Source organism: Chelonia mydas, chromosome 4 (assembly GCF_015237465.2).
Source record: "Chelonia mydas isolate rCheMyd1 chromosome 4, rCheMyd1.pri.v2, whole genome shotgun sequence".
Classification (NCBI taxonomy): domain Eukaryota; kingdom Metazoa; phylum Chordata; order Testudines; family Cheloniidae; genus Chelonia; species Chelonia mydas.
The window spans coordinates 42,304,339-42,320,576 of NC_057852.1; the positions used below are offsets into that span (position 1 = coordinate 42,304,339).

The 16,238-nt window shown below is 44.2% G+C and overlaps 1 protein-coding gene across 4 annotated transcripts in view; it reads left to right on the forward strand.

The window, feature by feature from the left end:
- SPATA5 (spermatogenesis associated 5) overlaps positions 1 to 16,238 on the forward strand; it is a 301,993-nt gene that overhangs the window by 187,234 nt on the left and 98,521 nt on the right. Inside the window, exon 15 of one of the 4 annotated variants that reach the window (XM_043545495.1) lies at positions 12,593 to 12,969. The exons of the other annotated variants lie outside the window; for them this stretch is intronic. Coding sequence (XP_043401430.1) covers positions 12,593 to 12,646 — 54 coding nt within the window. The 3' untranslated portion in view covers positions 12,647 to 12,969. Of the gene's footprint in view, positions 1 to 12,592; positions 12,970 to 16,238 lie in introns of those variants that run through there. 4 annotated transcript variants of the gene reach the window in all.

The window sequence follows — 16,238 nt, forward strand, 5'->3', positions numbered from 1 at the left end:
ATTAAGGCTGGCCTGCAAGACGCACGCATGCATGACGCACACATCTTTTGCCTCTTCAGAAAGCTGCAAGCCAGGACTTCTTTCCCAGACCAGAAGATCACCGTAGGGGAAGTCGAAATGCCCATTGTGCTCCTTGGAGACCCTGCTCACCCTTTAATGCTATGGCTCATGAAACCCTACACAGGGAGCCTTGACAGCAGCAAGGAGCAGTTCAACAATAGGCTGAGCCGGTGCAGAATGACTGTGGAGTGTGCTTTTGGCAGTTTAAAGGGCTGCTGGCGCTCCCTGTATAGGAAGCTGGACCTGGCTGATGACAATATCACCGCGGTTATATCTGCGTGCTGTACCCTCCATAACATTTGTGAAGGGAAGGATGGAAGATTCACTCAGGCATGGAACTCGGAGGTTCAATACCTGGAGGCTGAATTTGAACAGCCAGAGAGCAGGGCTATTAGAGGGGCCCAGCGCGGGGCTGCAAGGATTAGGGATGCCTTGAAGGAGCAATTTGAGGCTGAAAGCCACCAATAATGTTTGGGGCCCTGCACAGGAGTGAAGTGCAGTGGTTCCAATGTTAGTAGGAATCTGTTTTTGCTACGCTGTCTTGCAGTGCCTCTTGCTTTCCTGGGCTAAGCTATCTTTTACTTCATGCAATAATAAGGAATGTTTTCAAAGCCAAAAAAACCATTTATTGAAAGGAAAATGCATTTATTGAAAAGAAACACAACTGCTTGGGAAACAGAAAGGGCAAGGGGGTGGGGTGGGGTGCGGAACGGTACAATCACAGATTTGCGTATGTCCTGTTATCATACTCAGCCTTCCTGTCTGGAGTGCTGTGCAATGAGTGCTGCACTTCAGGATGGCTATAACACATGGTGCTGGGGGTTGAGTGCAATGGGTAAGGGTCGTAGTTTTCAGGCTGGGTGGTGAAGCTACAGGTGTTGGAGGCTGCTGGCAGTGATAAGAACCCGGATGTTGGGGAAAGTGGGTTGGAGGTGACATGGGGCCACAAGGGAAAGAGTTTTGGGACAAGGGCTGCAAGGGGGGGTGGGTGCGGTAGTGCTCCTCCTGCATGGCTATGAGTGCCTGGATCGAGTCTGCTTGGCGCTCCATAATGCTTATCAGCTGCTCTGTGCTCTGTGCTTTTGTGCCAATGCTCCTCATTCTGCTGGCGGATCCTCCTTTCACTCTCCCTCCACTCCTGTGCTTTTTGATTTTCATTAAGGTACTGCTGCATGACTTCATACAGCATGTCTTCTTTGCTTTTACATGGCCTCTTCCTAATTCGTTGGAGTCTTTCGGCTGGTGATAACACAGACGCTGAGATCTCAAGGTCGCATCTGTAAAGGCAAAATGCAACACTTAACAGAGGCAGCATTGTTCACACCAGACAGAGCAATGATTCCCCCGTACTTAAGGGCAAGTGCAGTCTACACAATAGCATAATTTGTCCATCCCAAAGCGAGCGCACATAACCCACAGGAGCCCCAAAATGGTGAGTAAGCACAGGGTCAAGCGTGACTGATTGTTTCACGTCTGTACTGTCCTCTGTGTTTCTGTGCCTGGGGGAGAGCCAACAGCTGCAGGGGGCTCCTATACTGAACACTTTCCCCACATTTTCCACAGAAGTTCATCCTGGAAGATACCTTGCTGCTGAGGGTGACCTGGGAAGCAAAGGAGGGTCTTCTACTACAGTGCGGCTTCCACCCTGGCCCATATGCAGCTTGCCTGTGTGCAGCCATGGTCCCTTCACGGTACAGTGGCGCAGACATGTTAGCCTCACTGCGACAAGGACCACAGTGGCTCTCCCAAGAAACCTGCACAAGTGCATTGCCCAACTTCTGGATGAGACCTTTGAAGAGATGACTGATTCTGATTACTGTGATGTGAGAGAGCACATCAACCCCTATTCCGCATCTAGTCATACATGTCCCTACCCTCCTCGCCCCAAGAGCCCGCACCAAATAATTTCCTTCCCAAAATAAAAGCCGCTTACCGAGCACATCCTCTGAATCATAGAATCATAGACTTTAAGGGCAGAAGGGACCATTATGATCGTCTAGTCTGACCTCCTGTACAACGCAGGCCACGGAATGTCACCCACCCACTCCTGTAACAAACCCCTAACTTAGGTCTAAGCTATTGAAGCCCTCAAATCGTGGTTTAAAGACTTCAAGGTGCAGAGAATCCTCCAGCAAGTGACCCGTACCCCACGCTGCAGAGGAAGGCGAAAACCCCCCAGGACCTCTGCCAATCTGCCCTGCAGGAAAATTCCTTCCCGACCCCAAATATGGCGATCAGCTAAACCCTGAGCATGTGGGCAAGACTCACCACCAGACACCCAGGAAAGAATTCTCTGTAGTAACTCAGATCCCACCCCATCTAACATCCCATCACAGGCCATTGGGCATATTTATCGCTAATAGTTGAAGATCAATTAATTGCCAAAATTACGCTATCCCATCATACCATCCCCTCCATAAACTTATCAAGCTTAGTCTTGAAGCCAGATATGTCTTTTGCCTCCACTGCTTCCCTTGGAAGACTGTTCCAGAACTTCACTCCTCTGATGGTAGGTTAGAAACCTTCATCTAATTTCAAGTCTAAACTTCCTGATGGCTATTTTATATCCATTTGTTCTTGTGTCCACATTCATACTGAGCTTAAATAATTCTTCTCCCTCCATGGTATTTATCCCTCTGATATATTTATAGAGAGCAATCGTATCTCCTCTCAGCCTTCTTTTGGTTAGGCTAAACAAGCCAAGCTCTTTGAGTCTCCTTTCATAAGACATTTGCATTCCTCTGGTCATTCTAGTAGCCCTTCTCTGTACCTGTTGCAGTTTGAATTCATCCTTCTTTAACATGGGAGACCAGAACTGTACACAATATTCCACAAGAGGTCTCACCAGTGCCTTGTATAACGGTACTAACACCTCCTTATCTCTACTGGAAATACCTCACCTGATGCATCCCAAGATCGCATTAGCTTTTTTCATGGCCATATCACCTTGGCGGCTCATAGTCATCCTGTGATCAACCAATACTCCGAGGTCCTTCTCCTCCTCTGTTACTTCCAAGTGATGCGTCCCCAGTTTATAACAAAAATTCTTGTTATTAATCCCTAAATGCATGACCTTGCACTTTTCACTATTATATTTCATCCTATTACTATTACTCCAGTTTACAAGGTCATCCAGATCTTCCTGTAGGATATCCCGGTCCCTCTCTGTATTGGCAATACCTCCCAGCTTCCTGTCATCCACAAACTTTATTAGCACATTCCCGCTTTTTGTGACAAGGTCAGTAATAAAAAGATTAAATAAGATTGGTTCCAGAACCGATCCCTGAGGAACTCCACTAGTAACCTCCTTCCAACCCCGACAGTTCACCTTTCAGTGTGACCTGCTGTAGTCCCTTTAACCAGTTCCTTATCCACCTTTCAGTTTTCATATTGATCCCCATCTTTTCCAATTTAGCTAATAATTCTCAATGTGGAACCATATCAAATGCCTTACTGAAATTGCGGTAAATTAGATCCTCTGCGTTCTCTTTGTCTAAAAAAATCTGTTAGCTTCTCAAAGAAGGAGATCAGGTTGGTTTGACGTAATCTACCTTTTGTAAAGCCACGTTGTATTTTGTCCCAATTACCATTGACCTCAATGTCCTTAACTACTTTCTCCTTCAAAAATTTTTCCAAGACCTTGCATGTTACAGATCTCAAACTAACAGGCCTGTAGTTACCCAGATTGCTTTTTTTACCTTTCTTAAAAATAGGAACTGTGTTAGCAATTCTCCAGTCATACGGTACAGCCCCTGAGTTTACAGATTGATTAAAAATTCTTGCTAATGGGCTTGTAATTTCATGTGCCAGTTCCTTTAATATTCTTGGATAAAGATTATCCGGGCCCCCCAATTTAGTCCCATTAAGCTGTTTGAGTTTGGCTTCTACCTCGAATGTGGTAATATCTACCTCCATATCCTCCTTCCCATTTGTCGTCCTACCATTATCCCTAAGCTCCTCATTAGCCTCATTAAAGACTGAGACAAAGTATTTGTTTAATTATTGGGCCATGCCTAGATTATCCTTAACCTCCACTCCATCCTCAGTGTTAAGCGGTCCCACTTCTTCTTTCTTTGTTTTCTTCTTATTTATACAGCTATAGAACCTTTTACTATTGGTTTTAATTCCCTTTGCAAGGTCCAACTCTATATGGCTTTTGGCCTTTCTCACTTTATCCCTACATGTTCTGACCTCAATAAGGTAGCTTTCCTTGCTAATCCCCCCCATCTTCCACTCCTTGTAGGCTTTCTGCTTTTTCTTAATCACCTCTCTAAGGTGCTTGCTCATCCAGCTTGGTCTACAACTCCTGCCTATGAATTTTCCCCCCTTTCTTGGGATGCAGGCTTCTGATAGTTTCTGCAACTTTGACTTGAAGTAATTCCAGGCCTTCTCTGCCTTTAGATCCACAAGTTTTTCAGTCCAATCCACTTCCCTAACTAATTCCTTAATTTTTTTAAGTTAGCCTTTTTGAAATCAAAAACCCTAGTCACAGATCTATTTTTGTTTGTCTTTCCATTTAGTTTGAACTAAATTAGCTCATGATCGCTGAAAGCAAGGTTGTCCCCTACAACCATTTCTTCTATGAGGTCCTCACTGCTCACCAAAACCAAATCTAAAATGGCATCCCCTCTTGTTGGTTCAGCAACTGCTTGGTGAAGGAATCCATCAGCTATCAGATCCAGGAAAATCTGAGCCCTATTATTATTACTAGCACTTGTCCTCCAGTCTATATCTGGGAAGTTAAAGTCTCCCATGATTACACAATTCCCATTAGTATTTACTTCATTTTAAAACATTAAAGAGGTCTCTATCCATCTCCACATCAGATCCCGGTGGTCTAAGCACACCCCAAGCACTATCCTAGGGGAGGCTCTAGTAACATTCTTCCCCAATGTGATTTTTGCCCAGACAGACTCTGTCTTATCCATTCCATCGCTTCTTATTTCTTTACAGTCTACCTCATCATTGATATGCAATGCTACTCCAACGCCAATTGCCTTTATTTCTGTCTTTCCTAAACAACACAGACCCTTCAGTACCCGTACTCCAGTCATGACTACTATTCCACCTTGTTTCTGTTATCCCTACAATATCTGGTTTCACTTCCTGCACCAGTAGCTGTAGTTCTTCCATTTTGTTACCTAGACTCCTCGCATTGGTGTACAAACATCTTAATTTTTGCTGTTTGGCTTCGCTCACATTCTTTACCTGATGGGGCACAGACATTCTACCACCAGTATCACCTATTAGTTTGTTGTGTACACTACCCTTCCGCCTTATGTCCATTCTCCTACCCACAGCTGTATCCTTTCTTACTTTGTTTTCTTCCCTCTCAAAGAGAAAAATCTGGTGTGGAGATTACCTGGACCTCTCCCAACCATCTCCCCCAAATTCCTAGTTTAAAGCTCTCTTGATGAGTTGTGCCATCATCCATCCTACAAGTCTATTTCCCTCCTTACTCAGGTGAAGTCCATCCCGAGAGAACAGTCCTCTGTCCATGAATACTTCCCAGTGGCCATGCATCCCAAAGCCCTCCTTATAGCACCACTGCCTGAGCCATTTGTTGAGCATCATAATCTTGTCACACCTTTGTTGCCCTTTTCTAGGAACTGGCAGAATCCCACTGAAGATCACCTGAGCCTCGATTTCCTTAAGTGTCTTCCCCAGCCTGGCATAGTCTCCCTTGATACGTTCCAGTGAGAATCTAGCCGTATCATTTGTTCCCACATGAAGGACAATCAGTGGATTCTTTCCCACTCCCGTTGGGATCCTCCTTATCCTCAGGTCCACATCCCGTATCTTAGCACCCGGCAGACAGCACACCCTTCTGTTCTCTGGATCAGCTCTTATTACAGGCCTGTGTAGTCTTCTCAGTAATGAGTCCCCAGTCACGTAGACCTGCCTTTTCCTGGCGATGGTGTGATTCTCCAGTCTACCCCCTGTTCCATCTAGCCGGAAGTCCTCTTGATTCCTATTGTCCCTTGCAATCCTCTGCAACCCATCCCGTATCCTCCTGGGGCTCATATTTGGTGTTATCTCCATTGACCCTTGCCCTCTTCCTACAGAACTAGCTGCTCTTCTCTTCTTCCTTGCCCTCTCACCTTCAGTGACCACCTGCTGTGCTCCTTCTTCATTTTCCAACTCTGCAAACCTGTTGCTGAGCTCTGTTTCTCCTTCACTGCCACGTCTTTTCCTCTGCCTGGTTCTCTTAGTCACATGCTTCCACTGACCATTTTTTTCACCCAGCAGTCTCCCCTCAGAGTTCTTTAGTCCTGCTACCATCTGCAAGTCTGAGCTTTTCCCTTTAGCCTCCTCATGTCTTTGCTCCATCATCTGCTCAAGCCCCCTTCTAAACTCAACCAGAGTCTCCACCTGCATCTCCAATCCTCGGATCTTCTCTTCCATCAGCTCTATCAGGCGGCACTTCATGCAGACAAAATTCTTTTCAGGTACCCCCTGCAGGATCATGTACATGCCACAGCTTCTAACATCCAGTCATCTTCATTGTGTCTTCCACTACTTGGGTCACTACCACGACTGCCTCTGTATCTGTCATTGCCTTCCCACCTAAGTCCTGTTAGTCTGGGAAACACAAACCAAACCAAAACACCACCACCCTCAGCAAAACAAACCCCCAACGAGCACCAAAACACTGCTAGAACACCACATGCTCCCTTCACTAGCCTGTCTGTTCCTTTGCCTGGCTCATATTCTTCCCCCAAAACTCCCTTTACAAACTCCCACTCAAACTCCCTGTTTACAGCTCTGTTTGCTGGCTCCTGTGTTTGTCCTTCCCCAAGCACCGGCTACTGCAACTGGCTACCTTCCTCCTGGCTTGAGAACAGCTCCTGGCTGCATGCATCTAGGGATGCCGGGTTGTCTTCCTCCTCATCAGCACCCTCACTCCTGCTTTCCTTCTCCTCCTCCTCCTGCCTTGTTGAACTGGGCTCTGAAGTGTCCATGGTGGTACTTAAAATGGAGGTGGGATTGCCCCCCAGTATTGCGTCCAGCTCTTCGTAGAAATGGCAGGTTGTGGGGGCAGCACTGCAGCGGCGGTTTGTCTCACGGGCTTTGTGGGAGACATTCCGCAGCTCCTTCACTTTAACCCTGCACTGCAGTGCATCCCGGTCATGGCCCCTTTCCATCATGTCCCTTTATATCTGCCCTAAGGTATTGTGATTCCTACGGCTGGAGCACAGCTGGGACTGGACAACTTCCTCCCCCCAGACACTGATGAGGTCCAGCACCTCGCCATTGCTCCATACTGGGGATCGCCTGGTGTGTGGAGGTGTGATCAGCTGGAAAGATTCGCTAAGAGCACTCCACGCCTGGCTGAGCAAACAGGAAGGGGATATTCAAAATTCCCAGAGAATTTAAAGGGCGGGTCTGACAGTCGGTCACCTGAGGGCAGGGCAGTAGAGTTCAAAGTGATGACCAGAATGGCTAGAACAGGCATGGTGGGACACTTCTGGAGGCCAATCTGAGCTCAGTGACAATCCAGGGCATCCACAGTGGCGCTCCAGCGGGGGCGCATCAAACGTTATTCCACTCGCCGAGGTGGATTACCAGGAGCGCTCTAGCCGCAGAGTCTGGGCACTCTATGTGCCTTGCCAGTTTGGATGCATTGTGAGTTAGAGTGCACGGGGCTGCTTTAATGTGCTCTAACTCACAAGTGTAGCCATGCCCTAAGAAGTGAGATGGTGAGAGTTTTAGCTGTATGGATGAATAGGAAAGGCCATATCTTAAATACATTATGCAAAAAGAATCTGCAAGATTTAGTTATATTTTGGATCTGAGGTCTGAGTTGAAGATATCGCCCAGGTTATGGGCCTGAATGACAGACAGGACAGTATTGTCCTTAGTTATTGAGAAAGAAGGTTGTGGGGATAGTTTTGGGGAAAATATTAAGAGCTCTGTTTTAGCCATAATGAGCTTGAGGTGACAGCTAGACATCCACAGGAGGAGTCAGAGAGACAGTCTGGGATTGTAGTTCAGACAGAGTGAGACACATCTGAAGGAGAGAGAGTCAGCAGCATAAAGATGGTATTTGAATTTTTGTTCACAAATAAGATTATCCAGAGATAAGATGTAGAGGGAGAAGAGAAGAGGACCCAAGGACAGAGTCCTGTGGAATCCCCACAGAAAGTTGGAGGGGGAATGAGGAGGATCCTCCAGAGGACACACTGAAGGAGCAATGAAAGTGGTAGGAGAAGACCCAGGGGAGGACAGAGGCATGGAAGCCAAGAGTGGGCAAGATTTCAAGAAGAGCATCGACTGTAATGAAAGTATATAACAGGTCAAGGAGAATGAGGGTGGAATATTGGTTCTGAGCTTTGGCTAGAAAGAGGTCATTAGAGACTTTGTCAAGAGCAGTTTAAGAGGAGTGCAAGAGGTAGAAGCTAAGATGGAGAGGAACTCCAGCCACTGATTGTAGACAGTGCATACAGTGAGCTTAGAGATAGGGTTGTAGTTGCAGAGGCAGGTAGGGCAAGGGGTAGGTTTTTTAAGAGAGGAAAGACTCAAGCACGCTTGTATTGTGAAGGAAAATAACTAGAGGAGAGTGAGAAGAAGGAGAGGAGTCAGGGAGGGGATGAGAGTGGGTATGAAGGATGTGAAGGGATAGGATGGGGTCACTGAAGCAAATGGAGGGGTTAGAGAATGAGAGTAGGCAGTCTGTGACGGAGAGAAGGAATTGAGAGTTGCAGCAGGGGGAAGGGAAGGCGAGCAGAGGGGAGGGAGAAGGCCACTGCCTATTTTGTCAGTTTTCTTTTGGAATGTATTGGCGAGATCTTGTGCAGAGAGAGAAGTGGAGGAAGGGAGGGTTTCAGAAGGGAGTCAAAGATGGCAAAAAGCCAGCTGGTGAATGCAGGTGTGGGATTCAATTAAAGTTGGAGCAGTAGAGCTGTTTATCCAGGAATATGGCAGAACTGAAGGAGGAGAGAACAAATTTCAAGTAGAGGAAGTCAGCCTGCTCATGGGATTTCTGCCAGAGATGCTCCACAGCGCAGGAGCGAGGAAGCAGATGTTTGTCCAGTTGGGAACATTCAGTTGTGTGCCAGAAGCTTGGTTATCAGTTTGTCAGTGAATATAGCTGGAGTGTGTTGATTCATTGTTTAAAAATTTGTTGCTCTGAAAAAAACCCAAGCATGTTGTCTTATTAAAGCATGTTCTTGTCCTAACACGCTGTATACAGGCAGCATGAAGTGTGGCTGTTCCTATGCTGTCTGGAATTTGGACAGCTGTTGGCTTTAATCTCTCTACTAAAGGTAACAATAACAAGATGTCATGACTTTTTTTTTTCTTTTTGTATAAATTATAGACTTTGATTTAAAAGGAATTTAGGATTGCAAACTAGTTTCTATCCATTTTTCCCAACCAACATTTTAAATCACATTTGATAATAAACAGAAAGGGTTTACCTTCAAAACAAAACAGAACCAAGTACCCTGAGAGAGGTATTTTAAGAATTCACAGAAAAAGATTATACTGAAACAACAACAAACACAGATAAAGTCACATTCTCTTCTCAGAAGATCTCAGTGACATAAACCAAGCAAAAACAGGGAATACAGAGTTAAGAATGATACTCTGTCCCTAGTTCTCCTAACAAACAACCCCATCTGCCCCCCAACTGTTTAATGTAGTCAGTAACTTACATAGCCTGGTCCTAGTTTTCATGGACTTTAGGTTGTAGTCTATTCTTTGGCATATCAGTGCTTTATGAAGGGGGTTAAAGATTAAGTTCCATCCTAAATTGTGGATGGAGATCCTTGCTTTTATTAGTTGCAATTAAACTTTAAGGTTGAATCAAAATATTTGGTTTTGTATTGCAGTTTCCTTTTATTTTTAATAACTGTTCAAAGAAATAAAAAGTTCTTTGGTGATGTGCATGGGTCACTTAGGTATATCTACTTTCATGAAAAAGACACTTCAATATGTATTTACATTATATACAATTCATACAGTAAATGTCAATGACTGTTTCAGAATTCTTGGGAGCAGTAAATACTTTAAAACAAGTATTTTTAAATAATTTAAAACAAGAACAAAATAAGGATTCTTAAAGGAAATAGTAAAATCTCCTAAATTTGTAGAACTTCTTTGGAGCCCAATCAAACCAAAACTAGCACATACTGCATAGATGCAGAGGATACTTGTGTTTCTTGGAGAGGGATTTGGTGCTTTAGATAGCTTAATTTTCTACATGGAAACTGTATTCTTGAGAAAATGATGCTCAGGGCATCCCCTTAGGGAGAATCAGTACACTTATTAAGCCATTATCAGTCAGGAATCAATCAGCTGTCGAAGAGCTTTAAAGAGGTCATGGTCAGAAGTGTTACTATTGCGCTCTTTCTTTGCCTCTTAAGATCACTCAGTGAGGCCTGTCTGTAGCAGCCATTTCCTTCTATTTCTCTGGTATTGATAGGATGGCAAAAGCAGATGACAGAGACTCGCCATTACTGACTATGGAATGGAGCTACCATTTAGCAATGAGTAAGAACAGACAGGGACAGTATTTGACATTGATGTCTGAGATACCTTATTTCCTATTCTAAGTAAGGGGGAAAGCTGCTTGCTCTAGTATCATTGTGTGGTAAGAGTGGGTACAAGTTGACTTTCAAATGGACATTTTATTATATAACCAAAATATCTGGTTTTGTGTGGTGGTGGAAATTGGCTTTGTGTGGTGGTGGAGGATGAGAACACCAAGGCAACACATATGTGCAAGCAGGAGCCAGAAACTATTGATTAGTAATCCCAGTTTTACCACTGACTGTCTATAAGGTTTTGACAAATCACCGAGACACTCTGTTCCTCAGTTTCCCCATTTGTAAAATTGGGATACTGCCAGTATTGCAGTGGAGTTATGTAGATTACTGTAAATAATATTAATAAAACACTTTGAAGATGCAGAGTGCTATGTTAATAGTATAACTATTATCATCAATCTGATTATGATCAGCCCTATTTCTCACTTTCCCTTATAAATGTTTTTATACATGTGATGGCCTTTAGTTGAGAGCAACAGGATTACAACAGGTACCACAGAAAAAAGGGTGATTTATTTTGTTCCATCCGTTCATAGACCTAACTGCAAAACTTAAACCTTCTAATTATGTTTCACTTGCTGGATAGCTTGCCTGACAGGAAAGTCTACTTCACAAGGGTTGTTTGAAGCTAGCAGGCTCCATCTGCAAGTCATCTTCACTCCTAGGGCTTTGAAACAATGATCCATTTAGTAGCTGGATACAGGATAGGATGGGACAGAGGTGGACATCAGGTAGAGTATTAAAGCAGCCTTTAAGCAATCTATAAAGAAACAAACTCATGCAGGCCCGCTGACGGGGTGGGAGGACGGGGACAAAGGAGGCAAGTGCCCAAGGGCCCTCAGCTCCGCCCGGCCCTGCCACTACTCCACTCCTTCCCCAAAGCCCTGTTTCTTCCCACCGTCGCTCCACCCCTCCTTCCCACCCCCACTCTGCCCCTTCCCCACCCAGTTCCGCCCCCAGCCCCAGCACGCTGCGCCCTCGCTTCTCTCCCTTTCCCCTCAGCACCGGCAAATACCGCGAAAGAGCTGATCCGCAGGAGGAGCTGGGAGGGAGAGGGAGGCGGTGATCTGCGAGGCCTGCTGGCGGGCAGGAGGCGCTGGGAGGAGATGGAGGGGGAGGTGCTGATAGGGGGGTTGCCGATGGGTGCTCAGCACGCACCATTTTTTTTCCAGCCCCAGAGCACCCACGGAGTTGGCGCCTATGCCGCCGGTGGCAAAGGCAGCTGGGTGGGCATGTGGAAGCCCTGGCCATGCCAGAATAGCGTGCCCAGCACTGCAGCTAGCAGCTTGCTGAGCACCAACAGTGCAGCCGCAGCACTGCCCAAATGTCAGGTGGTCTGTGTTCGCGCAGGAGCGGCTAGTGCCGCGCCCGTGTTGCAATGCCATGCCGGGCTAGCAGCAGCGTAGGGCCTGGCTCCAGCCTGCCCTGCACAGGCTTTCTAGGGGGCTCATTGACTCTTCTGCCCTGGGGCCCGGAATTGCTGTGGGCACGCCTAAACTCATGTCTCATTTTTGCTTCTAACTTCTCTTGGTGACAGGAACAAACTGTTCTGTTAAATGAAACACACATTCTGCCAAGTGTCTTTCCCGGTAATACTACACTTCTTTATATTTTATATGCATTTATGAAAGAAGGGAAATTGTTTAATGTCAAAGATCTGACTTAAATACCACTGCCCCTCAAAAGTCTGCCAAGTCAATGTTTAAGTGTAATTCTGCCCAATGTGCATCCTCTTGCCTTTAGTTATTCCAAATTAGTGTGTATGGCTCCTTAATACTAAGGACCTGTACAATCTTGACACAACATGATGTATATGAACTGTAAAGCAAAAAAGAAAAATTGAATTGAACTGTAGTTATGGTTGGAAAAGTGATGGTAAAGTAGCATCTTGCTCAGCAGATTTGTTTCCTTTTTGCATCTTGAGTCACATATGCTTTACTTTTCTGTTTTTGTTTTTGTTTTTTGTTTTTTGTTTTTTAAAGAACAATTTGACTCTCCAAACCCAGGCTGATGTAGATGCCTTTGAGACACAATAACCATGGAATCACATGATGCCTCTGATTGTCAGATGTTGGGACTGGAGAGGGGATGGATCACTTGATGATTAGCCTGTTCTGTTCATTCCCTTTGAAGCATTTGGCATTGGCCACTGTCAGAAGACAGGATTCTGGGCTAGATGGACCGTTGGTCTGACCCAGTATGACCTTTCTTTATGTTTTTATGCCATTTCAATGTATTTATTTTCTTTATTTGGACTTATAAAACTCATTAAATGCACATTATGTGTTTGGGGCTCCCAAGGCATAAATTAGCACACGTAACACTAACTTAATACAGTATTATATAAAAGGCCACTCAGCATACCTTAAATCACAATTATCCACCAGCAAATATATATGTTAAAAAACAACCAACAATAATGCATGACTCTATAAATCTCTCCAACCCTCCACCCAACCCCTCTTTTCAGAGTAGAATAGAATTTTAAGCTCTGATTCAGATGTGGAATACACTTGCTGTACAGGCGTTCGGGGGAGGGGAGAAGGGGGGGCATTCAGAGATGAGTTTTCAGTTACGTTTTATTTTCCCTCCCCACCAGCCAATAAAATCTTTTTTTGTTACTTCATGCTACGCTGACCTCTCCCAGAAAGCAATCTGTGTGACACATCAAAATTACCCTGGATTTCAAAGACGTTTTATGTTTTGCTACTGATTCAGAACTGTGTGACTGTGGCACCTAATGTAAAATTTTTCTGTGACTTAAGAGCCTAAATCCCATTTCCAAAAGTGACTTAGGCACTTCAGAACCTATGTCTTATTGAAAGTCAGTGAGATTTGGGCCCTTTGGCAATGGGACTTGAGCTCCTAAATCACTTAGGTGCTTTTGAAAATTTGACTCCTAATCTATTTGTGCCTTCCCAAGCTGTGACTGAGGGACGGTTGCTGTCCATCCCAGCAAAGTGCTTTGAGGTGCTGTGGTATAAACTTAGATTCAGAAGTCACATGACCTTTCTATGCCAGACCTGGTGCCAAGTTTGTTCTTCTGAGACAGTGCTCCAGAGGGAAGAGTGCAGGCTTTTTACAATGCCCTTGACTATGCTTCCTGGCTGTCACGTTAATATTTTTTGCCTTCCTTGAGGTCATAATTCCATTTTTTGTGACTGCTGGCATATATAACATTTCCCAGATATGACAATCAAAGTAGTTCAATTTCAATTAAACAAAAGTAGTATTTATTATCTACTAACAAAATTGAAAGAAAATAAGTTAAAACGTATGTTCGTTAATTGCATGCTATCCAGAGACAATGGAAGCTAGACTGATTTGATTAATTCAAGTTAGATTACAAAGCCTAATTCATTCATGCCTGGGATAAGGAGATGTAACTCTAATGAAGTTAATGGATTTACACCCACTTATGCTAACTCTGAATTTGACCAATAGAAGTTGCCGATGAAAATGCCTTGTAGGTCATCTCCCTGCCAGTGCAGAACTGCTCTCTCTAGTTACAGCAGATTGAAATATAACCTTGTCTCCACTAATGCAGAAATTTTCCTGGCTTCTGATAGTCGTCAGAGATTTAGCTTGTTTGGGATTGGCACCTCTTCAGAGAAATTGCATGTAACAGGTATGGATAATTGTTCTAGGTCACACCTTGCTCCAAGCAAATCTCTGTTAACAACATGTAAACTACAATTTCATACTAGTGTCCTTCTTTTGCTCTGGAATGAAATATATTTTTGGATGAGATATTGGTAGAGAAATACAAACACACAGAAAATCATAAATGCAAACACGGACAAAATACCGGGCAGGTGGACTATAATGTCACATATTCTGTACAAGTGCATTTATCGTCGTCATTTAGTAAAAATTAGCTCTCCAACGATAAAAGTGACTAGCTTTCTATTATAATCCTCACTCTCCCCACTAGCACCCTCTAAATTTGCAAAAACTCAATCAATTCAATTGGCATTTCTCATATGCTTCCCTTTGCCAGAAAATTATTTAAACTTTTTTTGGGGGAGTGTTGGGGATTGGAGGGAGTTTGTGAAACTGATGGTTTATGTGAGAGAGAACATCATTAAACTGTTCTTATTTTGGGGAGGCCTGGAATCTCCAAATACACTTTCTTTTACTGAGCTCAACTAGTAGAAGGAGAGGAATAAAATCCAACTGGATTCTATTCCCTACATGGTGTACTCTTTTTCACCTGTGACTTATATGGAACATTTATTCAATAATATCAAAGTGCTCTACAGACATGTATCCTCCTTTACAGATTGAAAAGCTGTGACTCATGCAGTTTCAGTGAGATTGGCAGAAGTCACACAGCAAGTAAGAAACAGAGCTGGTATTAGAACCTATTCTTCTGACTCTTATCTCATACCTAGTCCACTAGACCACACTGCTTCCTGAGCAAGTCACTTTTACCTCTGTTTCTTTTTCCCAGACAATACTACCAATTTATCTACTGCAGAGAAGTGTGGAGAGGGTATTTAGAGGAATTTGACTTAATTTCCAGGCCCAAACAATTTTCAATGTAAATTAATCATCTGATTTTCTTGAACACAGATTGTTTCTACTTCACATTGTGATAATGAAGAGGGTTATAAATCCCCAATTTAATCCAGGACAAATGACTATAGCTTTGGACTAAGGTACCAGAAGAAGCCTTTTGATCTACCTAGACTGTTCCAAACCTACCGTTCTCAGATTCTTTGGGAGCTGCTCTTTTAACCAAAGAGAGAGAAAGAGACTGAGCACATGATTGCCAGCACTTGCCTGTGGAATTACACACCCAGTTCTTTCATTTCACTTATCCAGTACAAAGTTAGACACAATACTCCAATACAAAATTGAACAACAGTACAAAGCTCTCTGTTATATATATAGTACAATACAAATTCCGAGGTAAGCAATAGATTCTAGGCCAAATAGCAATACTTCATTGTATTCATAGACAAAAATCTTTGCTAAACTGGAGTTAAGATTGGAAAAATGTATCCATAATTTAAAGGAATAAAACCTTCATAAATACTGTACTTAAAAAGAAAGAGCCAAAAAATTCAACGCTACAGCTATTTTTAAAAACACTCATAAACACTGGAAACTATACAGCAAACAACCTTAACTCTGCCTACTATTTCTACCGCTATGTGCATCCTCCCACCTCCCTAAAATGCTACCACTTGCCTCAACGGGTGGGGAAACTTGATGGGGCTGGGGCAAAAGGGGGCAGTCCCAACAGTTTGGGAGGGAGGCACTCCCTGAGAGACACCAGTTAGCTCCTCCCCCACGCTTTGGAGTCTCTGGTACCCATTGGTCAGCTGGGAGAGAGAAGGGGGGCTGATTGGCCAGCATTCCTAGCTCTCAGGATTTAACTTGGAACAGGGGCCACGTGGAGCCTCTCTCGACTCCATTTCAGCAGTCCCACCCTATCCACCCTGAATCAGCAATGGGAATCTGGCCTGACAGGAGATATGGATTATGTGGCAAGAGCCCGGTAACCCCTGCACTGGAGCCGATTAAATGCCTGGTATAGGAGAGTATGGGTGACAGGTGGGTAGCACCTCTCCCCTGTGTTAAAGTTTAATACAAGTTGTGGCCTGCCACTTAAAATCCATC